Here is a 24,362-nt window from a genome sequence, read left to right as displayed (position 1 = left end):
TGGTCCCCAAACTGTGGGGCATGACTCCCCAGGAGGCGTAGAGGAACATTTGACAGGGGGGAGAGCATGGTGGGACCCTTTCCTCTGCCCAGGTCCCAGAGGTGTGTGGGTAGATTACATTATGGGTGAGGAGGGGGTGCAACATAAAAAGTTTGGGGACCACTGTTCTAGAGGTTGAAGAGGAAGAAAGATTTCTGCAGTAGTTGAGGTCTTCATTGGCCACAATGGAGCTGCTAATATAAATATTTAGGTAAAGTTATCTTTCCGCTAAGAATGTCTTCATGTGACCCTACACTACTGGTTAACGCACCTGTTTCAAATTGATCAATTTTGAATTAGTTGCATTACTTAAAAGAATGACTTCCTCTTTCTGTACTTTGTTATAAAATATAAAGGGAGCTTTTGACATGATTTTGGGATTTGAAAGCAACTTTTGTAACCACAATACTAAACTCTTGACTTAGAATTGAAAGTAAGGGGAGGGGAAAAGCAGCTGCGCAGTGGTTAAAAATATATTTTTTAATAGAATAAAACATGGATGACTCAGGGCTTGTCTGCACAGTTTTCCTGATTAATTCAATGTATGGACACTCTTATTCTGGAATAAACCCACTTGGGAACAAGGTATGCTTACTGCAGAATAAGAATATCCACATGTGGAATTATCTAGGGAAAATTCCATGTGAGCCTTTAGGCTTGTTTCCATTGTCTATCAGGAGTGTTTACACTGTCATTTTTAGAGGTAAATCTGAAATATGCCTGGAGTTACACAAGGTGGATAAAAATGATTTGTTTAAAAAGAAATCAGATTGATTTTTCAGCTTTTTAAAATGTAATTCATTTTTGTTTACAAGTTGCTAGTTCTTTATTTCTCATTTTATAGTCTTAAATTGCAAAAGTTGATGGTTTTGTACAATTTTCTTAATTGTTAGTAGAATTTCAGATTTTATGCAGTATTTTTATATTGAGTTTCACCCTTAAAATGCTAATTTATTGTGGGGTGGGGAGAATCCAAAGCTAAAATGCTTTGACCAGGCTATATTTGATCAGGATTTTCAGTCTGAAGTCAATGGATCTTGTGCTTTTTAAGGTGCTTTTGAAAATACCTCGGTTAGGTGCCATGTGGTTTAAGCCTAAATTTAGGCTTCTATTTTTGTAAACTTTTTAGCTTGTGACTAAAAAGTTCATTAACTTTGTTCATGAATTGAAAATCTACACTCTATTGTTAACACTTTCAGCCCCTTTGATTCAACTTAAAAATAACCCCCTCAGTATTGACCACCAGATAGTAAGGGGTCAGCCCCTATCTTTGTATACCGTATTCTTCTTTATTAACTATAGGAGTATCGTTTAGCCTTGCTTGCATCCACTTTTGATCTACCATTGAGTACCAGTACTCTTGCCGTACCTTACTAGAACAGCTGTCAGTTTCCTCTGGTTCCTGGATCCTGCTCTTGAAGATAGGGTGAAATATTCCTTTTTCTAACCTACATATGGAACACTCTGTAACCTGTCTGGTTAGTTGGTTGAGCTTGCGAAGCCATAATGTCTTGATATTTGTCTGGCTAATGTGATAACTCTTAATTCTGCATCTGATCAATCCTAAAATGTCATGGAATGTTCTAGGCGTCAGTAGATGGTACCCAATTGATTTCTGGGGAAATCAAAACACCAAAAGAGGGAAAGTAGGGAACGCGAGCGCCTTTTCTCTGTTTAGTAAAGCCACAGCTTCAAGTTCCTCTGCAGTTGTCTGTAGTTCAAAGAACTGGTTGATGGACCTCATTAATGCCTTCCACTATCTCATCTCTGCCCATTCTCCCAAAAGCTGAATATATTGCCATCCTGAATGATTTATCTCTCAGACAGGAGAGAGTGTGTGTGTGTGTGTGATGTATCTTGGTATGGGGGTATATAATCCCTAGTGGCATAGGAGATTTGGGGACCTTGGTATGGGGAAGGGGCAGTGGTGCTGCACACCCAACTGCAGGTATGGGTATGGAGAATGTGGGGACTGGGGGGGGGGGGCACACAACACAGGGTGAGGGGAGAATGGGTGGGCCCTAGCATGTGGTGGTGGGGAGAATGGGGGACACAGTAGCCCCCAGGCATGAGGGAGAGAACATGGGAGTTGCAGGGACTCCTGCAATAGAGGGAAATGTGAGGGTGGCACTCCAGGGGGGATGAAGGGATGCAAGGAGCCCTGGTGTGTACAATAAATAAGTTAAGTGTTAGAGTTCTCCCCAGTAGATATTATTTCATAAAAACAGGAAATAAGCCAGCTCTTCAATAGGAATTGGAGACTAGTCAGACATGTTTTTGAGGTACACTTAAATTTTTTTTAAAGGCGAGTTTTGGCCTCTTTATAGAAGCTTCTCCAATTAAGCTTTCTAATGTTGCTTTAACACAAACCATGCTAGAACACGATTTGTTTCAGATCAAGGTTAAAATGAAAACTAAATTGTTCAAGTTCTTGATACAATAAGGATGTCTGAACTCTAGATACTAGTGTTCCACCCCACCACAATAGTCTAAACATATAATACATTTTATTCCCGTAATACACCGTTGTGACGAAAGCAGTATAAATGTGTGGATAAAAGGCCAGTCACATGGCAGCTAGGTGTCCACTGTGCAATCCTCCTGAACAAAAGTGTGCCTTGGTGATATTTACATGCAAAAATTGTTGTTTCAGTGCGAGGATGTCGTCCTGGCAAGATCGTGCAGATGACCGAAGCAGAAGTTCGGGGATTGTGCATAAAATCACGAGAAATCTTTCTTAGCCAGCCTATTCTCCTGGAACTGGAGGCACCACTGAAAATTTGTGGTATGTAAATAAGTGTGTATCTTGTCTTGTATCTCTAGTGTATACTTCAAAATTGACATTTTTATTGGGGAAGGTGGAAACGTAATAAATTTGAAGATGGGTTTTGTGGTGGTTTTGCATCTTTGTCTGAGTGACATGCCAAATGGCCTTTGGTAATGTGGGTTGCAGAAATGGCCGTCTTCACTAGCTAGATAAGAAAGTACGTTGATTTAATACTGAAGAGCTGATTGACAGTTGGTAGAGCATTTACTCTGAAAGACTGTCATCATTTAGGGTGTGGTGTGATTAAATTTAGCCTTCTGTAGTGCAAATTGTGTGACTCCACACCTAGAGGAGGAGAACCACTAGACTGGGGTGTTGATCTAATTTCAGGTGTATTATTCTGTAAATGGTGAGTCACATTAAAACATAGCATAAACACTTATATCATAATAGAACACGTTCATTTCAAAATGTATGCAAAATGCAAAGTCCCTTAACCGACATGCATTGCTACATTTACTTAATTCATTGTATTTTCAGAATGGATTCCCAGTCACTTAAAGCAATTTAAATGAAATTTTAAAATTCACTTTCTTATGTAATTACATCGGATGTGTATTTTTAAACCAGTTTGATTTCATTCTACATAATGAACTCTTCAAGCTTTGTAGAAGACTTTGGCAGGTCCTTTCAGATAAATATTTTTAAACCTAAAATACACGTAATTCCTTATTAACCTCTTTATAAAGTTAATGCTGGATATGTGCAGTAATTGGTGTACAAGCACAATATAGTTCCCAATGCTGGTTAGTAAACACTCCCCAGTTTGTTTGTCAGGCTTTTACATAGGGAGGAAGTGTTGCATGTAATGAACAATACTATGATGCTGCCTCTTAAAATCCTGAATTTCTTGAATTAGGTATTCAATACTGAAGTGTCATGGTTCAAACTTGCTCATATGTGTGGGCCCAAAGACTTTCATGGGCCATCCCAGCCCTTAGATTAGACCGGTCATGCAGAAATCATCAACTTTCCTAACTTGTGCTGTATGATCACAGGGATTTTTCTAATTACCAATATCCTAATATTAATGGCAAACTCATCTTAAATGGCTTTTTTTTTTTAAAGCATTGCCTATTATACGTTATCTTAAAACTGAAGCTTAATCTAGGTTTGTTGTTAACCCTCTGTACTTGACTTGGTATGAACAATAAACTGAGTTTAAAAAAAAAAAGCCAAAGTGAAACTAATGAAATGATGTAAGGGGATATTTTAATCCAATCAGAAGACTCGTTATACTAGGCAAACCTGCAGCCATGCCCCTTTTAAGCTAAATTTTGGATCCAACTTATCTGAGGGTGTTCTGTGTGCGGAAAATGATGTGGCAACAAATCTGAAGCTAAACTTAAGTAGTGATAACTTGCAGGAGAACATGATATAGGCCAGGAGTGGGCAAACTTTTTGGCCTGAGGGCCACATCGGGGTGGGGAAATTGCTTGCAGGGTCATGAATGTAGGCTGGGGCAGGGAGTATGGGGTGTGGGAGGGAGTATGGGGTGTGGGAGGGGGGTGCAGTATGCAGGAAGGGGCTCAAGGCAAGGGATTGGGGCAGAGGAGGGGTGTGTGGTGCATGAGGGGGCTCAGGGAAGGGGGTTGGGGTGCAGGGTGCAGCAGGGGGTTGGGTTGCAGGCAGGGGGCTCAGGGCAGGGAGTTGGGTTGCAGGCAGGGGGCTCAGGGTAGGGAGTTGGAGTGCAGGAGGGGCTTGGGGTGCGGGCTCCAGCTTAGCGCCACTTACCTGGAGTGGCTCCAGGGTGGCAGTGGCCCGCAGCGGGGCTAGGGCAGGTCCCTGCCCCCGCTCCGGGAAGTGGCTGGCACCATGTCCCTGTGGCCCCTGGGGGAGGGGGTGCAGAGGGTTCTGCGCACCTGTGGATATCTCCCCCGAAGCTCCTATTGGCCCCGGTTCCCCATTCCCGGCCAGTGGGAGCTTTAGGGGAGGAACCCAGAGGCAAGGGCAGCATGCAAAGTTCCCCCGGGGCCACAGGGACATGGTGCCAGCCCCTTCTGGGAGCAGTGTGGGACCTCCAGCACCACGGGAGTGGCAATCCCGTGGGCTGGATCCAAAGCCCTGAGGGGCCGTAGTTTGCCCACCCCTGATATAGGCATTAGGATGTTTCTGATGTTTAGGGAGCTTGGGTCCTATGTATGGCGACTAAGAGAAGCTCTTGTACAGGTAGAAATCATTTTTAAACTAGTCTTAAAATAAATAAAACAATGTGCAGCTACACTAATCATCTGGCTACTAATTAATTTTATCTCAAGCCAAATCGAAGGAGCTACTATGGGATGAGATTTTTGTACTGTCAAATCAGATTAAAATGTAGAGCTAAATTAACTCATACATTTGGGATTTATGTGGGTTACATAAGCCAATACCTTTCATATAACAAATTTTCATTTTATGCCAATTTTCTCTTTTAAAAACAATGTAGTTCTTGTTCTGGCAGGCTTCAGATCTGACTTGCAGTTTAGCTCAAACTTGTATCTATCAGGCATCTTGAACAGTTTACTAAATGTCTCTCTAAATGTGAAGTCACGGCCTACTTACAAAATGGCTTCTGCAAAATATTGCCTAGTTACCCGCTTTGAACACTTGACTGTGGGTCTAATTGCAAATAAAATATAATGAAACTTTACCCAAATATTTTATTGATTATCCATGTAATTAGTTGGTGCCTGACAATGAGGTTCCATATACTTAGTTACATTGTTAAATTAGGCTTTTTGGAAGTACGGCTAGAATATGTATACCCATTCAACTAACACTACTCTGCCCTAAATGTGGGTCTTAAGGAGAGCTCTCTGCTCCAGTTTGTGGCCTACAAACGTTGTCAGTTTACCATTGTCATCTTTGCAGCATCTGTGATCTTTGTCAGATGCTAGTTCTAGTTCAGTATGCATCCAGGTATTTGTCTATAAGGTACCAGGCTGTAAAGGAAAACTTTTAAACAAAATCCCTTTATTCTTCTGTGACCATTATCTTGTACGCCTCTACCTCGATATAACCCTGTCCTCGGGAGCCAAAATATCTTACCACGTTATAGGTGAAACCACGTTTTATCGAACTTGCTTTGATCCACTGGAGTGCGCAGCCCTCCCTCCCCCTCCCTCCCCCCGGAGCAGTGCTTTACTGCATTATATCCGAATTCGTGTTATATCAGGTCGCATTATATCAGGGTAGAGGTGTATATCTAAGGTGAAAGACTAACTACATCAGTATTCACTGTAGGAATTTGCTTATGTGGGCTTAGCTATCTTTCTCTTTAGAGGAATCAGTAACTTTCGCTAGATACAAAGTCAAACAATGCAGTTTGTCTAGTATTATGACAGGTCCAGGATAGCAAGTGTCCTCAAACACCAAATTGGCTTCTGGGCCCCTTTTATAGAAGCTACGTTACGTATCTTTCTCTGGAATAAGCAGCATAACTGTTTAACCTAGTGAATGGTGTACAGCAATAGCTTTAACTCCATACGCTAGTGGTTTTTAACCTGTGGTCCATGGACTCCTCGGGGTCCACAGACTAAGATTTCGAAAGGGGTCCACACCTCCATTTGAATTTTTTTAGGGGTCCGGAAATGAAAAGTTTGAAAACCACTGCCATATACCAAGCTAATCTTGTATTCTATTTTTTTTTTTCAATGGACCAGGGACATGGCATGAAATAATATATATGACTATCTTTCTTTTAGTGGTTCTTGAACACTTTAAGAGGAATAGCCAGACTGGATCCCATTTGAGGCCCATCTATCCTGTCTGACAATGACTGGTACCAGATTCTTCAGAGATCTTTGTGAAAGGCAGATGTGGATAATCTGCCTCCTGTGTTAAGTCTCATCCTGATCTGTTGTAGCTAGAGATTGGCTTAAACCCTGAAGCTAAGGTTTAATATCCCTTTAAAAAAAATTGTCCCAGAATTCTAATGTTTCCTCTTTTTTTTTATATCCATGTGCAGAATGAATTTTATGTGCACCATTATGGAGGTGATATGTGGCGGGGGTGAGGCAGAGGGGTTGAGAGTGTGGGTGGGAGCTCAGGGCTAGGGCAGAGGGATGGGGTGAGGGCTCTGGACTGGGGCAGGGAGTTGGGGTACAGGAGGGGATGTGGGCTCTGGGAAGGAGTTTGGGTGTGGGAGGGGGCTCAGGGCTGGGACAGGGCATTAGGGTGTGGGCTCTGGGGTGGGGATGAAGGGTTTGGGGTGCAGGCTGCTGTAGGCTGTGACAGGAAGAGAGGACTCCCCCTAGCTCTCTTGCTGCAGCAGCCCAGGGCTGCAGGAGAGGTGCCTCTCCTCACTGCGCACCTGTGTGGCCCTTGTTTGCCTGCCGCCTGGCCGCGCAGCTTAGAGGGAACTTTGTTCTGTGATACTCTTGATATCCATCATGATGTCCCATACCTATCCGATCATGTTGTGGATCACTCCATAAAATATTATATTATCTATCTCTTACATTAAAATTAGGATATCTCCATTAATTTATAATTTATCTCCTAGAACGGACCTTGAAAGGTCGAGTCCAGCCCCCTGCCTTCACTAGCAGAACCAAGTAGTGATTTTGCCCCAGATCCCTAAGTGGCCCCTTCAAGGATTGAACTCACAACCCTGGGTTTAGCAGGCCAATGCTCAAACCACTGAGCTATCCCTCCCCCCCCCAATCCACCTTTTATCCACCTTTTCTGTGACAATTAGTGTTCTGTTGCATGAAAAAGGAAGATTCTACAGAGATGGGTGTGGTTCTGAAGTCCTGTTAGCTTCTGCACATTTTGAACTTGAAACAGAGAAGCTAAAAAGACATGGACCTAAGTGTGTAGAGTATGGAGAGGAGCTTGGGCTTGCTTGTTCAAAAAGCCTCTGGCAACTGAGACAGAGACTGGCTTACAATTAGCAAGAAGCATCTTTGCTTGACCACTGTCACCATTTTGCCAGCAGTCGAACTAGATCACATCGAAGTGTTCCACAAATCAGTCAAAACCTAAATGGATCAAGTTGTATAAACTTACTACTGACTGATTTAAAGAGTGTATGCTTATGTGATGAATGCTGCAAATAGCAAGGGTACATAACTATTTTAACAGTAAGTCTCGAAGGCTTTACAATGGGAGTATCCTATCCCCATTTACAGATGGGGAAACTGAGGAATAGCAAGGTGAAGTGACTTGCCCAAGGTCACCCAGTAGACCAGTGGCAGAGCCAGGAATAGAACCCCTTGCCAGCAATCTATTCTGTAAGCCACTCTGCCTTCCTGTACATAAGTAATTTTAAAGAATTCTTTAGTGTTTAGGTTTCTATTCTTCTTCCATCACACCCACCTACACAGTTATAGTTAGGTGATACGGTGATATGGGTGATATGGTATTCTGTGCCAACTACTTATGACGGAACTGTTGCACCATGCAGCCTGCCTATTTTTTTTGGAAGTGGCCCGTTGTGGAATATATGGTAAGTGGTAGGTGAATCTGGCTGAATAATTTGTCAGAATAATACTTACTGTATCAGTTTTTAATTAACTACTTGCAAGCTTGCTGGATATCTTTTGTATAGGATATGATTTTCAAGAGTTCTGTACTGTGTGGTATAGCAAATTGTGCGCACACAAAAAAAATCACATGAAAGAAGGCACTTAGCCAAGCTACCTTGTCCAGTGACATTGTATAGTAGCTGTAATATTGCCGGGGTGACCTGCAGGTCAACAGTTGACTTTTTAGGGTATAAAACAAACTTAGAATAGCTTAATGCAGCACCTGCCTCTACTGATTTGTCCAGTTTCTTTACTGATTGCTTTTGGGAGGAGAGTGGAGTGTGGTAGTAAACCTACAAGTTGCTTTGCTTTTTAAAATAGTTAGATTTGCCATCTTCTATGTATTAATTGCATCAAGTCAACTTTCTTCTGAATTTATGTTTAAATTTGTACCGATAAACTGGAATTTCCCATCTTTTCCAGGGACTACTTAGTTAAATGGAAAGGAAGATTTTGTACCCTTCAGAATGTTTCTGGAACTGACACTGCAATTCTCTGCAAATCTTGTGGGCAGTTTCCATAGATTGAGTGCTTCAATTTTAGCTTTCTTTATCCTTTCTCAACAGACCATCTGAAAGATCTTGCCAGAATATCAATCTGTCAACTGCCTCTCAATTCTTAACTGACCCTCTAAAATGAGTACTAATTCAATGTCTTGGTTTCAGTAAGGTATTTATGATATTGTACTAATCTTTTTATCTCTTTAAATTTTACCTTACTCAGGTGACATTCATGGGCAATATACAGATTTACTTCGATTGTTTGAGTATGGAGGATTCCCACCAGAAGCCAACTATCTTTTCCTGGGAGATTACGTAGACAGAGGCAAGCAGTCTCTGGAAACCATCTGCCTATTACTGGCATACAAAATCAAGTATCCAGAAAACTTCTTTCTCCTAAGAGGAAACCATGAGTGTGCTAGCATTAATCGTATCTATGGATTCTATGATGAATGTAAGCAAAACCTTCTAGTTCTCAAAAGTTGTTTCTATTTAACAATATGTTGTAGGAGTAGAAAGTAGATTATTTTTAACTAAATAATGACTGTTCATTGCAAGAATTTATCAAAGCAATCTGTAGGAAAAGCTTTCCATAAATTATTTTGAAACGCACCTTGTGTCTCTTAATACTTGGTATTACATATGTGGTTTTTACTTGAAGTAAACTTACTGTGAAATGCTTTTAACAGGTGATCATCTTCACAGGTTTTATGAAACTTGAATAATTCAACTTTCAGACTTTGTCTACATCTTTGGGCAGGGTATAATGTACATTGTAGGTTGGCTATATAATTCCTTTTCTAATAGACTACTCTGTTCCTGCAGGCAAACGGCGATTTAATATTAAACTTTGGAAGACATTCACAGACTGCTTTAACTGTCTGCCTATTGCAGCCATTGTGGATGAGAAGATCTTCTGCTGTCATGGAGGTAAGATAATTACTTCAATCTGACAGTGAATGTAGTTATATTTTTCCTATCCATTGCATAATTAGTGTCAATCTCTGGCCCAGGATCAGACTAAAACACTGTTCCATGTTGCATACAATAGCAATTAAATTACCATTGAGAGTAACTTCAATGGCACCATTAAGATAACTAAAAAAAGAACTTGTGGCACCTTAGAGACCAACAAATCTATTAGAGCATAATAATTTGTTAGTCTCTAAGGTGCCACAAGTACTCCTGTTCTTTTTGTGGATACAGACTAACACGGCTGCTACTCTGAAACCTATTAAGATAACTGTGGCTTATTCCTGTTCATCTCCTCATCCTCACTCTGTGTTCTCCCTTATTGTTTTGCTCAGGAACAAGATCTTTGCTTTTATCTTCCAATATGCCTAGGTCATTGTGCTACATGATAACAGAAAATGCAAAACCAAAAATTGCACTTTTCTCCTTCAGAATCAGACTGAAGTTTAATGTGAAGTCAGTTTTAAAGAACTGACTTGCATACACATGCAGATTTCCTTCCCCCCACCCCCCTAGAATTGCATAATAAATTGTCCAATCATGGGATAAACAACTTGTTTGCCTCTGTATTTGACAAGTTCATAAAGTGTTTCTGCTCCTGTGTCCAATCATTTGGACCAGTGTATTTTCCTTACCTATGTGAACATTCAGTGGCTTACAAGGCTTTTTCTCCCTGCCCATATCCATTCCCTCCACAGCTGGCTTCTTAGCTTTCTTCACTTTTTCCTCACTGGAGCCTAGGCAGAATGTAACATATTTGCTTCCTTGTAGAATGATCAGCCAGCCAAGTGGGCAGAACCATGCCTGTAGTGTTTTGTGCCCAAACTGCTCCAGCTATGGGCTTCATGGTGCTGCAGGTATGACGCCTTCTCTACCTCCCTCAAGACTGACTGGAGCAGGCCCAGGCTCTAAATTTCCTTCTGTTTTCTTGGTGAACAGGAGGGCTTCTGACAGCAAGGCAATGGTAACAAAGTAGGAGTGGCTCAGTTTTGCCTCAAGAATCAGGTGGTGAGTGCAGCCTCTGTTTTTGACCAACAATTGGAGGCTGCCTAAATTGGAGCTCAGACTTCCATTTTCCCAATACAACGTGGGGCAGGCAGCATGCCTTTTGCAAAAGCTGCTGAGCAGTAGTCCAATCCTGTTTCTTAAGCACTTCCCCTCTCCTTCTTGGGTGAGTAGCATCTCAAAAAGAACTATCACTCTACTCCCACCTGGCTTAATGCCTCTGCTTACTTCAAGCCTCTACTCTTCTTGCCACTGATGGTGCAGAATAATAAAATGCTGCTGGACTGTAGCCTCGGCACATCACAGCCGTTGGTGCTCCAGCCCTCTTCTAATAAGGATTAACCTCTGTCTTTGCAGAAGCTGAAGACTGTGGCAACCTCCATAACTTTTGTTTCCCCTCACAAGAGCAGTAGGGGGATATTACTTATAGACCCTAACTCCAAAATATGGGCCCTAACTCTAAAATATGCCATAAGGGTAGTAAGGAATGCTTTCTGTGGGAGTTCATTTGAACTACTGTCCCTAGTGGATCAGCTCCATATGCTTGTGAGGTTACCTTCCCCCTGCTGCTCCTCTCCTTTGTCCTGTGCTTATTCTTTCCCGAACCAGACAGTAAATGTAAATCAGGGTCGAAAAGGCAAAAGCTCTGAAAGGTCCAGGGTCTGCCCCTAAGAGAAGGCCAAAGGAAAAAATATGGCTTTATTTTTTTTAAATTCTCATGATGTGATTTAACTAATAAGCAAATTAGTAGAGTTCAATTCCTTTGTAAGATCTGTCCTTGAAGGGGATTATCAGAACAAAGATTCCTAGGGGACTTGAAAGGATATGGCTTTGTCTCCATTGGGGATTTCAGCCAGCAGGGTAGCTGCACTGGAGCAAGTATCTGGGGTAGACAGGCAAAATTGCAACTTACGAGTGCTGCTTGCTTCTACTTGAAACTGAGGTAGATAGTGCCACCTTTGTCTATACACTTGGAGTTTATACTATTATAGGGACAAATCCCCCATATAGACAAGTCCTACAAACATTTCCTTTCTCCAAGAAGTTGTCCAATATATACTTGGAAGAATCCAGAGTTGTCTGTTCTCCACAACTCCAGGCTGTAGGTTTCCACAACCTCCCACTGGTACTTCAGAAAAGTGATGGTCCTCACAAAGATTAGCCAAGTGGTCACAAAGTCTGTGGAGAGTCTTCCATCCCATTACCCTTTTAACTTACCCCATCATGGATGTGAAAGACAGAATCTGGACTCAGTCTTAAGGAAACATCATGAATTAGGACTTAAATCATCTAGTCTTACCTTTATAACACAGGCTATAGTACTTGACCTAGTACACAGCCTGATAACTTGTTTGACTAAGGTATTCCTTTCTAAGGGCTGGTCCACACTGGGGCGGGGGATCGATATAGGAAACGCAACTTTAGCTACGAGAATAGCGTAGCTGAAGTCGATGTTTCCTATATCGAACTAAAAGTACTTACTTCGGGTCCACGCGGCGCAGGCAGGCTCCCCCGTCGACAGCGCTTCCTCCTCTCGGCGAGCAGGAGTTCCGCAGTCGACGGGGGAGCGCTTCTGGGATCGATCTATCGCGTCCAGATGAGACGCGATAAATCGATCCCAGAAGATCGATCTCTACCCGCCGAATTAGGCGGGTAGTGTGGACCAGCCCTAAAAGATGCTTAGACTCCAAAATGGAGATTCCACCACTTAGTAGTTTGTTCCAACGACTAATCACCCTCATTGTTAAAAACGAGACAAAATTTTTTACTTGATTTTTGTCTGACTTCAGCTTCCAGACATTGGCTCCTCTTATGCCTTTCTCTGTTAGCTCAAAGAGCCCTGTAGTAACTGGTTTATTAACTACCTTTATGGGGAGAAAACCATAAACAAGTCGCCTCTTGATCTTTTTGATAAATTTAATAGACTTAAGCTCCTTAAGGCTCACTGTAAGGCCCTTTCTTCCAGTTTTCTAATCATTTTTGTGGTACTTCTCTGTACCCCATCCAATTTTTTTCAACATTTTATTTATTTATTTATTTATTTATTTATTTTTAAGTAGATACCAGAACGGCACACAGTATTCCAGAATGTCTCCTCAGTGTCATGTGGAGGTGAAATCATCTCATTGTTTCTACTCAGTACTGATAATGCATCCAAGGATCAAATTAGCACTTGCCATAGCATCATACTGGGAGATCATGTGGACTTGCCTGTCTTTTGTGTCCCCATAATCATCTTCAGATTCACTGCCTTCCTGAATACAGTCCTCCATTCTGTAGGTATAACCTGAATTCCTTGTTCCTAGATGTATGGCATTGTAGTTGGCTCTAATAAAACTTAGTGTTTCTGTGTGTTCCTCACTGCTGATTATCTATCTTCTTACAAGACTCTTGGAAGCTAATTTTTGCCTGCCTAGAAAGTTAAACTAGACCTCTTTCTCCTTGCCAATCAACCTGGGATACATGTCCAGATAATGACAAGGCAATACTGACTGTTTCCTCTGGCTAAGGCCACAGGTATGTGACTTACGACCCTGTCCTGGTAGGGGCATCACCTCTTCAGCAAGTGTGTGGACCAAACTTTGAAAGTCCTTGCTGATTTCAAGATATTGCTTCCTCAAGACAAGCCCATAAAGCCTGACAGCACCTTACCTAAGTCTGCTAGGAATGGAGTGTCCTCTTAAAGGTCCCCTGAAGGATTTCATTCAGGTTTCAATATTCCAGATGCCCAATATTAACTTTTAAGCTTATAGGATTCACAGATCTCAAAGGACTGCTGATCTAGTACCCATCTTGCTCCAGAGGCTCCTTCGTTAGAGGGAGTGAGAGGAAAGTGCTTCAGTCTGCAGTAGGTCCTGTCCATAATAGCTATATATTAATTTTTTTCCACTTCATCTGTCTCAGTCCCTTCTTATCTTCACAGTCTCCTGTCGATCTCCCAGTAAAAATCCACCAGAAGCATACTTTCTCTGATTGGCATTAAGGCCGTGTGCCTAGCTTTTCAATAAAAACAAGGAAGAGAATTCTGTACTTATGGGCTAGAAGGTTCTCAAAGGTTTATGTCCACATCATCCTAGATAGATGGATAATAGCCCCCTCAACCTCACAGTAGCCACTGGTAATTATCTGCATGCACTCCAGCCCCATTCACTGTTGGGTATAGCTGTGCTGAATGATGGGGCATTAGTTGGAACAGTTTGGTAGAGGGGTGATTATGATATGAGATCTGGATCTTCACTCCCCTCTCCCCTTCGCATATGTGAAAGAGATCAAATGAAAGAGATGCATGTGTACCTTGAGGGATCCAGTTTGCATAATTTCAGTGCTAAGTTGTGTAGGTTGTCAGTAGCAGTGCACAGGGACCGTCTTGCGATGCTGATTGTTAGCAATGAGGTGGGATATGAGAGCAGTCTGTATGAGTAATGGTGAGGGATTTATAAAATGTAATGAGCAGTTTGTTTCTAGGGTATGGGTTCAGTGTTTGGGTGTAGAACAGGTATAGGTAGTTCCTGTTCAGTACCGCTCGCCTGAAAACAAGCTTTGCCTTAGCAAAGAGAAGGTTTTACTCTGTCCTACAGATGTCATGTGCCTATTCAGTGTGTGGTGGGCACTATCTGCAAAGGCAGAGTGTGAGTGTGTGTTCCTTTATCAACCACAGGTGTTCAGCTTCTGCCAGCCCAGAGTGGAATCTGCTAATGCCTTGCATAACTTTCAATTAAAGCCCACTTCCTTTTTAGCTCATGAGGAATCCATTGCTTTAGTACAGTGGCGGAGTCTTGCTAGGGTAAGACAACTCAACAGCTTTATATGCTGAAATACTGGGCTCTCTCTCCCGAGTTGAGGAGCCCCTGCGCACTGCTACTTAGCATTGGTCCAAGTTGTTAAATGAGTAGAAGCAGATTTCACTACCTATAATACAGGCTTTTTCAGTGAAATATTCAAGTTCTCCCAGAATTTTATTTTGATCCTGAGAATTACAACCTTTTTAAAAAGCTACTCTCTGGGATTATCTAATTTAATTTTTCATAAGTGTGTATGCCAACAGTGAATCCAAAGGAAAGAATAGAAGCAAGCCTGTAGAGGGAGTGCATCTGGGCAGAGTGATAAATTTGGAAACTGGTCACTTATCACTCTGTCTAGCAAGTTTGAACAGCAGAAAGAAAACCATTGGTTCAGATTGTTGAATGCATTGTCAAAGAATCTTGATTTACAGGTATGGAATCTCTTCCAAGTAGTTTAGGTATAATACTTAAGTTTCTTAAAACCTCATATAATTGAAGGTTTTTGCTAATCCCTTTAGTGGAGATAGCTACTCCAGTTGACAAGATTTACTCTCCATAGAAATACTTTATAAATTGCCATGATACAGAAATGTCATAACTTATCTGTGAACTAGAATTCATAAGATGTGCAGAAATATTTCCCAAATCATGACACCGATAGCAGTTAAACTCAGGTGATAGGCACTAACCAGTGAGGTGGTGGTAGGAGTATGTGGCTTGTGCAGACCCTCTTACTGGTAACCATAGACTAAAAAAACCAAAAAACTTAAGAGCTTGAAGTACAATGCATGCAGAACTTGGGAACAGAGGCCCATGAGAGAATCCCAGAAGGTGATTATTTCTGGAAAACAGATACAAGGTGTAAACAAACTTCCTTTATAAACATAATTGGGGATTTAAAAACACGTGTGTTTTATTTTTAAAAAGTAAGACGAGCTCAAATTCTATGTACCATTTAAAGGATATTCTAACTTTAAAAACAAGTGCCCCTTTAAGACTTGTAACACTTCCAGATGGAAGCAAAAGTATTAGCACTATTAAAACTGATTTGCAGATATGAAAAGCTTAGCAGAATGTCCTGAATACTCCAAAATAACAAGCAACCCAGGGTGGCACTTAGCACATTTGAGTGGTAAACCTTGCCCTCTCGTCTCCTCCCCATCCCCTCCAAACTGCTTTTCAGGTCCCCGAGTTATGGATTGTCAGCACCTACTCATGTCTGAGTCTGTGTACACTGTACTGGTAATAACACAAACCTGCTGGAGCTTGGAGCCAGCTTATAGGAGTGAGGTAGGTGCCTTTTTTTACTATATTGCGTATTTTTGCATAGTTTATTTTTAAAACTTTGCCCTCTGGGATATACAATAAAAACTTTGCAAAACCGCATAACATAGTAAACAAAAGGCACCTCACTTATCCAATTATCCCGATTTCACATCTTTGTTCCATCCCTGCTTACATTTCTGCAGTCCTCTTCTTTGCACCCCCCCCATCCGATTATATAAACCAAATCTCCCCTCTGCTACAGTCTCTCCAATATGTTGCTGCTGAAATTATCTTCTATCACTGACTCAGATATTCCCCTCTTTGAATCCCCTTCACTGGCATTTTGATTGGACATCAAATTCAAGTTTCTCATCCTTGCCTTTAGGGCCTTCCACAGCTCTGTACTCACTTCTTCATTTTACCCTGTCTTTTTGCTTAAATTTAGCCTACCTCTGAACCATCCCCAGTTTCCTCCTTTCACTCTTCTCTGTGAGTCCTCTTCCATGCTGCTCCTTGCTTTCCTCTTCTCCTCATGAGTGAAAGGGCTTTGCTGCTTCAGAGCCTTCCTTAAAGCCACTCTTTCAGGAGGCCTTTCAGTGATAACTGCTGTTAACCTTCTGCACTGCTAATCTCATACTGTCACCATGTCTATTGTCAGAATAGTTTGTCTGCCTGAATTAGGTTTTAATCTCTTGGGGGAGGAGGCAACACAAAGCATAGAAGTGGTTTCAATGGTGGGAATTCTGTGATTGGTGACACCGCTAGCATAGTGTTGGAGCTTCCTGTGAGGGGATGCATCAATATGCAAATAGCAAAAGATGACTTGAGACTACCTGAGGAGAGCCATGGGTTAAATTCTGAATTTGCAGAGTATCCCTTTTGCCTTCTTTATCATATGATGCTATATGGGATGCACTTTTTCCTAGAGTAAAAATCTGAGACAGCCAGCAGGGCTTTCTCCATGCTCTTGTTACTGTTTTTATAATGTTCTTCCCTTTTTGATTCAACAGTGCTTGGATTTGATGAGGACAATAAGGCCCCTTAACTTCCATGTTTTGATCTTGCTTTGGCTTAGCCTAAACATGCACCTGTATAATCCTTTTAGTGCATTTAAATTTATAAAAACACTTGTCTGTGTCTCGTTACCAGCAAATGGTTGCATCAGAGAACCAGGCTTGTAACTGCTGCCATGTCACAAGTTGCAGTCTGAAAACTACACTATTGCATTAAGAGTTTACCATCTTTATCCACAAGGTACTGAGGTGCACAGGTAATCATTGTAGTGGGGGCAGTTTGACAGTTTTTCTGATTTGTATTAAATTAAATTTGTGGATCTTAACCCTTGACCACTCTCAACTCTGTTGCTCGCAATAGGAGGAGGTGGGATAAGAGGCAATCTCAGCTTCTTGCAAAAGTGATCTTTATTTGCAGATGTTCAGATTGTATTTCAGCACTTAAAACAATCCTTATGCTGCTATATACTGCTGTCTTGCACAGTCTTCAACCTTGCACCCACTGGACTTACAACACTCTGCTGATCCACGTAGCCCACTTTGTTTTAAAGGCAATTTGTATTTGTTGATGGTGTTTTGGGTAGCTTTGGATACCAGTACCTTTTTCCTAGGAGTCCACATTGACTAACCTTTGCACATGACCCTGCCTTGTACCATATCACACAATAATTTTGCTGGATAAGATCTACGAGACAAATCCAGAAGAGATTTTAAATTGATGCAACTTGCATGTCAGTAGGTCAGAAGAGGATTGTGGAAGGAAGGATAAGTAACTGACAGAAGGGTATCAGTTAAAGCTGACTAGGCCTACTTTTACGTGACTACTTCCTTCTTGATGTGTAGGTAACAGAAATTTTAAACTTGTTTGGACCCATCTCGAAGGTGTAATTTGCACCAATCTACATAACTTTCTTTATATTCAGCCAAAGAACCAGTCTTTCTTAAATAATGACTAAAGATAAAACTGTCTTATTAAATGCTTGGAATATTGAACAAAAATAATCAGTCTTAAAATAGATTGAAAATTAGTATTCATAATAGTAGGCTCTCTTACTGACCTAAAGGGGTGTTCTTGGATAAAACAGCTGCCACCGTCTGTCAACTCTGAAATGTCAAGTGAAATCAAAATGTAAGTGACTCTTTTAGTGAAAGATTGTTCCTACTATGTGAACTCTTTAGAACATTGGACTGAGCAAAATAGGCTTAACATTAAAAATAAAGCCTATGTAAGGGAAAGGAGTTGTATCATAAGTTAGAGCTCTTAGGTTCTATTCTCAGCTTTGTGACTGATTTGTGTGGTTTTGGACAAATCACTTAACTTCTCTAGATAAAACAATCCTTCGAGGGCTTTTCAAGCCCCTTTCAACCATCTTAAGTCTTGCTGTGGGGCTATTAAAGTGGAGCAGCCTTGTAGGTACTCTTCTAAATCCCTGCATGCCCAGGAGACTGCTTCCATGCCTGCACAGCTGAGGCTAGTGTGGAGAGGGACAGTGGGAGTCACAAACTGTGGCTGTAGTGACACTAAAGGGCTTGTACACATTACCACTTCTGTCAGTATAACTTATGTCACTCAGGGGTATGAATAAGCCACTCCCCAAGCAGTGTAAGTTACGCTGACCTAAGCACTGGTATGGACAGCACTATGTCTGCGGGAGATGCTCTCCTGCCAACATAGTTACTGCCTCTCTGAGGTGGTTTTATTACGGGAGAGTTCTCTCCTGTTGGCGTAGAACATCTTCACCAGACATACTACAGCAGTGCTGCTGTAGCGTTTCTAGTGTAGACTAGCCTTCATACTCTGCATAAGTGAAGTGGTGTGCTGCAGCTTTGCATCCTGACTATAGTATAGAGTATGCTCTTTAAGCTAGTTTTCTCAATGAACTTTGCTTCACCTGTATAAAACCCAGTTACTTGTGCTTTATGCAGATGAAATAAAGTTCACCTGCCTAAGTTTATCTGTTTGTGTAATGGGTATGAGACTGACTTACTCTGCAGTTGCAGTTCTAAGCATCAACAGGGAAAACCCACTTAAATTCCCCCCTCCCCTCCTTGAATAAGAAGGTGGCATACATACAAATAAATAAGTACTACAGTAGAACCTCAGAGTTGCAAACTGACCAGTCAACCACACATCTCATTTGAACCACAAGTACGCAATCAGGCAGCAGAGCCGGAAAAAAGCAAATACTGCATAGTACAGTACTGTGTTAAATGTCAACTCTTAAAATAAAGAGATTTTAAAAAAAGATTAGACAAGGTAAGGAAATGTTTCTGTGCTTGTTTCAATTAAATTAAGATGGTTTAAAAGCAAAGTTTCAAAGCTCTATTAAGTCAATGTTCAGTTGTAAACTTTTAGAACAACTAACGTTTTGTTCAGACTTACGGACAACCGCCGTTCCTGAGGTGTTTGTAACTCTGAGGTTCTACTGTAGTAAGCCCATTAAGTGCTGTTACAGTCCTAATGCACAGACCAGTTGTATTTTAAGTGGTGTCTAGAAACCTGCTGACTTTTTTCACTTTCTATTACAGTGAAAATGATGCATGCTGTATCACCTTGAGCCTCCAGTTGTGCATTTCCTGGTACCCTTTTAAAAGTAAGAATACAGGAAGCTTAGTTTATTTTTGTATATGTTTACAGGACTGTCACCAGATCTCCAGTCAATGGAGCAGATTCGGAGAATTATGAGACCCACAGATGTTCCTGACACAGGTAAGACATACAGAATTTATTGTACATGTATCTTGCAGTGATGCCAAAGCAAACTTACCAGTGGCATTAGAATATCAGAACCAGTTCCTATTTATGCAGTTCAGAGCCTTGAAACAATCTAATTGTGCTTCAATTGTAATCTTCAGTACCCTATTCCTGTTCCTTCCTGAGCTCCCGAGGCTTTCCTTGTTCAAACTATGAATTTCATTGTGCTTTTTGGTAACTAATGGAGTATTTGTTTTGACAGAGCGAGCGCCTGAGATCAGATACTTTTTGTACCTTTTGTCGTCGTCTTGGCAGAATTATGACATTTGTATTCCTTGTCTAAGAGAATGGACTGCAGTGAATTATCCCAAATAAAACAAGGCTTTCTAGAAAATCAATAGAATATCCAAGTGAAATCAGAAAAACTAAACCGAAAATACAGGTTTGGGTTAAATAGGCCCCAAACATTTAGTTGTTCAAAATCTATCAAGGAACATAACCCGCATTTCTAGAGTTCTCTTGGTTTCTCAGGCCTCTGCTTCTCATCATAGCATCAGAGTTTAAATTAATCTGGGGTTCGTAGTAATCTCTTTGCTGTGCAGGCTTGTCAGTTTTTTATAATCTCTACTGCTACTTTTCTGTGGCCAGATGTTGAACTTGTTTGTATTAATGTTCTAGCCCTAAAGTTCTCTTTTCTACGATCATATTAATACTTGCATAAATACATTTTATGGGGGGAGCAAATTGATCTGTCCCTTTTACCACTACAATAGCCACTTCTGTATCATTTTTATTGAAAACTACCTCCTACCCCAGAACTGTAGGAGACGGAATTACCATTTTGTTCCCTAGTATTAAAGAAGATCCTTAGCCCTGCATAGGTGGTGTCTAGTAATGCATGATCTTGCTTTGAGTGAGTAGTTGTTGGTTTGAAGTCAATTTGCATGTTAAAGGAGGTCTCACAATAGGGTTATCTTTGTCTATCAGTACACCATCTCCTTTAAGGCCAAGATTGTATTATAAAGATCCTCTTTCACAGCTGACTTCTTCAAATGTCAGTCTGTATTAATTTTATCATATCAAATTATGAATGGGTAGTATCCTGTCCATCACCATAAGCAAAAATACATTAGGGTGCAAGTTAATACCTATGTAATTCGCATCCAGATGCGGCATGAGGCAAGTAGTGGAGAACTTTCACAACACAAGTGTAAATTACAACACTAATTCATACCTAAAATATCTCCTTACATTGTATTCCTTTTTCATGTTTTTTTAAAAATCCATTTAAAGAAGAAATTTGAACTTCGATACTTGGCTTCCATCAGAAAGTCATTTAAAAAAGGAGGGCTTTTTAACCAATGTGTCTGGCGTCACTGCTAGAGCCAATCCATCTTAAGGCTGCCTGCAGAATTATTTGATTCTAGTTCACAAGGACACTTTCTTCTGAAAAATCTTATACCTGCTTTTGTTGCAAATGACCCCCAAAACAGTTTCACTGTTCTATTGCTGGTGCATGCCCATGCCAAGCTTTAAGACGGTGTTGACCAGCAACAGTAAAATCAAAGCTGAAACTGAGGAGGCTGAAGAAAAAATGTGTGCTTGTATAGAAAGAAAAAGGAGGGTTGTTCTTATAAGCATCAACAGGGAAAACCCACTTAAATTCCCCCCTTCCCTCCCAAAAAAAATATATTTCAAGATCTCTGAAAAATGTGATAGATTCTTAATAACTTCTTTAAATCATGACTGGCAGTTTCTCCAATCTAGTTCAGCCACAAATGATTTGGCTTGATGCAGGAATTATTGGGAAAGTTTCTGTAGTCTGTTGGTAGGAGGTTAGACTAGATCATTATAGTCCCTTCTAGCATTAAAATGTATCTTCAAAAAAGCCTATGAAATTGAATTTTAACATCTAATTTTGAAAAAAGGAAGTTGAACATTCCTTTAAGTTGACAATATTATGGGGCTCTGAATGTTAAGTCTTTTTTCCCCTGAGGCCTACCTCTATACTCTTCTCTTCAGTAATTTTAAATAGTATTTTCACCTTTACACTTGATGTGATAAAACTGAAGTGGCTGGTGTAGTGACAATGAATTGAGTGTTTGGTAATCAGAATGGTCATCGGAAAATTACCACTGTGCTTTCCTATTCTAATGTCTTCAGAATTACTTGTGTTAATTTTATTGAGTATACTAAGGTTCAATCTATATGCTGTTTACATGGTGTTAGGAGATCATGTTAAAATATCATTAAACATACAGTGCGGTAATATGATTTAGTCTTAATTGTGTAGATGAAACCAAAATATGTTGTGGAGTTTTGTTATAGCACTGTATAGGTCATGGGCCAGATTCATCTAACCTGACACTTGTGTGGAGTCATAAAGGAAAGGTCATATGATCCCCTTAATCAGGGGACAAGTGCAGCCCAAAAAGTGAGCGCTCCAAGGTAGCTTCTGTCAGCATGTTCCTATAGAAATCTTGGTAGAGAGAACCATCAGGGAGGGCAGTGATGCCACCTTCTCCCCCCTCTCAAGGTATGCCCAAATCTAGAATTGAGGGTATCAGTAGTCTCTTGCAGGTTCTTTAATATTTTAAAAATAGAGTACTAACCAAAAAGCAAGCTTTCCTGGTAGATACAAATTGCTGAATGCAGGCAGTACATTTTAGCATATCAGGTGGACTAAGTACTAGATGTTTCCATGCAGTCTGTAGCTGTACCTTGTGTTTTGGATGACCAGTCAAAAATAGACAAGTAAATTTTAATGTCCGTACTTTATTTGGCGGGGATGGGACAAGTTAGGACAGAGCACGGTGACTGAAAAGAAATTGAAGACACCTTCATGGAAAATTCTGAAATACTTACCAGAAACATCTTCAAACTAACCAGAAAAACCACTCTGTACTGTAAAACAGTTTTGGTGCATTTTCTTCAGACAGTTATCTGTCTAAGGGTACATCTACACTGGAATAAAAGACCCATGGCACAGCTGCCCTGGCCCGGGCTGCAGGGCTAAAAATCGTTGTGTAGACGTTCGGGCTTGGTCTGGAACCTGGCTCTGGAACCCTCCCCCCTCACGGAGTCCCAGAGCTTGGGCTCCAGCCTGAGTCTAAACATCTACACAGCAGTTTTACAGCCCTGTGATCCCAAGTCAGCTGACCCAGGCCAGCCACAGGTGTTTAATTGCTGTGTAGATGTACCCTAAAAGCTCTAGTTAAAATGACACAACTGTTGTTGTTTGACTTTCAGATTTGTCTGTTTAGTTACATTTCTAAGCAGGCAAGAATGGTTGTCAAAACAAAGCCACTGTTTAGAAGTACAAAATATCTGAAAAGTGAATGGCTTACACACACGGAGTATGTCTACACAAGAGCCAAAAGGTATACATTACAGCTTAAGGAGATACCTGATTGAGCTAGTGCTCTTAAAAAATAGACATTTCTGTGATACCACAAGTGATGGGAGGGGTCAATCACCCTCCATAAAATCCCATCTGAGATCTGTACAGCTCTTCGAATTGGAATTTACACTTTCCAGCTCTACTAATAACTAATAACTGCATCATGGGCACCAAACTGGAGTGTTGAATGCAGAACAAAAGGAAGAAGTGTGAACTCTGTTTTCTTTATAAATACAATGTTTCTTGGCAGTTTGATTAGTAGATTTATGAAGTAACATCCACACAAATAAGCTCATATGGCAAGTTTTCAGCTTTAAAGTGTACAGTAGCATCACTTGCTTCAATCTAGATAAGACACTGAGCAGTAACTGGCCATTTTAATACGGTCAATAGCTAGATTTATTTTACTTCTTAATAGTGTGTTTTTCTATAACAGAAGACTGGCATATTTGTAATTGAGTACTGTCCTAGAATACCTGATTCACTTAATCCTACTCTGTAGTTTTACTACACTTGAAGCATGACTATGAATGGAGGAGATTTTTAAAATACGTTAAACCTGTCAATTGAAATTATACATCTAGAATCAAATGTGCTGTCTCTTGCGGAACTCTGGAAAAATTAATAGGGTCCTTCCTGGATGTAACCCATTCAACTGCAGCAATTTGTAACTAGGAGTACTAAAGTGGTGGTCTTGACAAGATACTATACAGCCTAATTAGATACTACATTTCTTGGTTTTTAGAGGTGTTGAGTCAATGATTCACAAAGATGAAATCCTTGTGAAACTTCATAGCGAAGAATGTATTTCGCAAGCCTGACTGCTGTACTACAGTATTGTGGAGAGCCATCTGAGACTGTATTTCAGAGACTGAATATTGATCTATGGACCGATCAGAGTTGGTTGCTGCTCTACAATATGCATGTGTAGCAGTACTCAAGAACTGCTCACATAATCACATACATGTGCTATATCTTATTACACCTCTACCCCGATATAACGCTGTCCTCGGGACCCAAAAGATCTTACTGCGTTATAGGTGAAACCATGTTACGTCGAACTTGCTTTGATCCCCCGGAGTGCGCAGCCCCGCCCCCCCGGAGCGCTGCTTTACCGCGTTATATCTGAATTCGTTCGATCGGGTCACGTTATATCGGGGTAGAGGTGTATGTAGTTTATCTAAATGTTTTTTCAACCATGTTCCACCCAAAAGCCTCCAGCAGCTTCTTACTACAGCTTACCAAATCCCACAGGCCTTTAGCTGCGAAAGGTCATGACGATAGCATTTGTGGAGCTGATGAGGCAGGGTTGATTTTTTTTTTTTTTTTTTTTTTTTTTTTTTTTTTTTTTTT

At 40.9% G+C, this 24,362-nt stretch overlaps 1 protein-coding gene across 1 annotated transcript in view; it reads left to right on the top strand.

The window, feature by feature from the left end:
- The window catches only part of PPP1CB (protein phosphatase 1 catalytic subunit beta), a 50,301-nt gene that overhangs the window by 17,949 nt on the left and 7,990 nt on the right, over window positions 1-24,362 (top strand). The window contains exons 2-5 of the mRNA XM_024198177.2: window positions 2,693-2,824; window positions 9,100-9,330; window positions 9,702-9,806; window positions 19,553-19,624. Of these exons, the coding sequence (XP_024053945.1) occupies window positions 2,693-2,824; window positions 9,100-9,330; window positions 9,702-9,806; window positions 19,553-19,624 (540 nt within the window). The remainder of the gene's footprint in view (window positions 1-2,692; window positions 2,825-9,099; window positions 9,331-9,701; window positions 9,807-19,552; window positions 19,625-24,362) is intronic.

The sequence above is a fragment of the Terrapene carolina genome, unplaced genomic scaffold (genome assembly GCF_002925995.2).
Source record: "Terrapene carolina triunguis isolate 2854851 unplaced genomic scaffold, T_m_triunguis-2.0 Scaffold85, whole genome shotgun sequence".
Taxonomy (NCBI): domain Eukaryota; kingdom Metazoa; phylum Chordata; order Testudines; family Emydidae; genus Terrapene; species Terrapene triunguis.
Note: the sequence above shows the minus strand (reverse complement) of the source record. Positions and strands in the feature narration are given on the sequence as shown.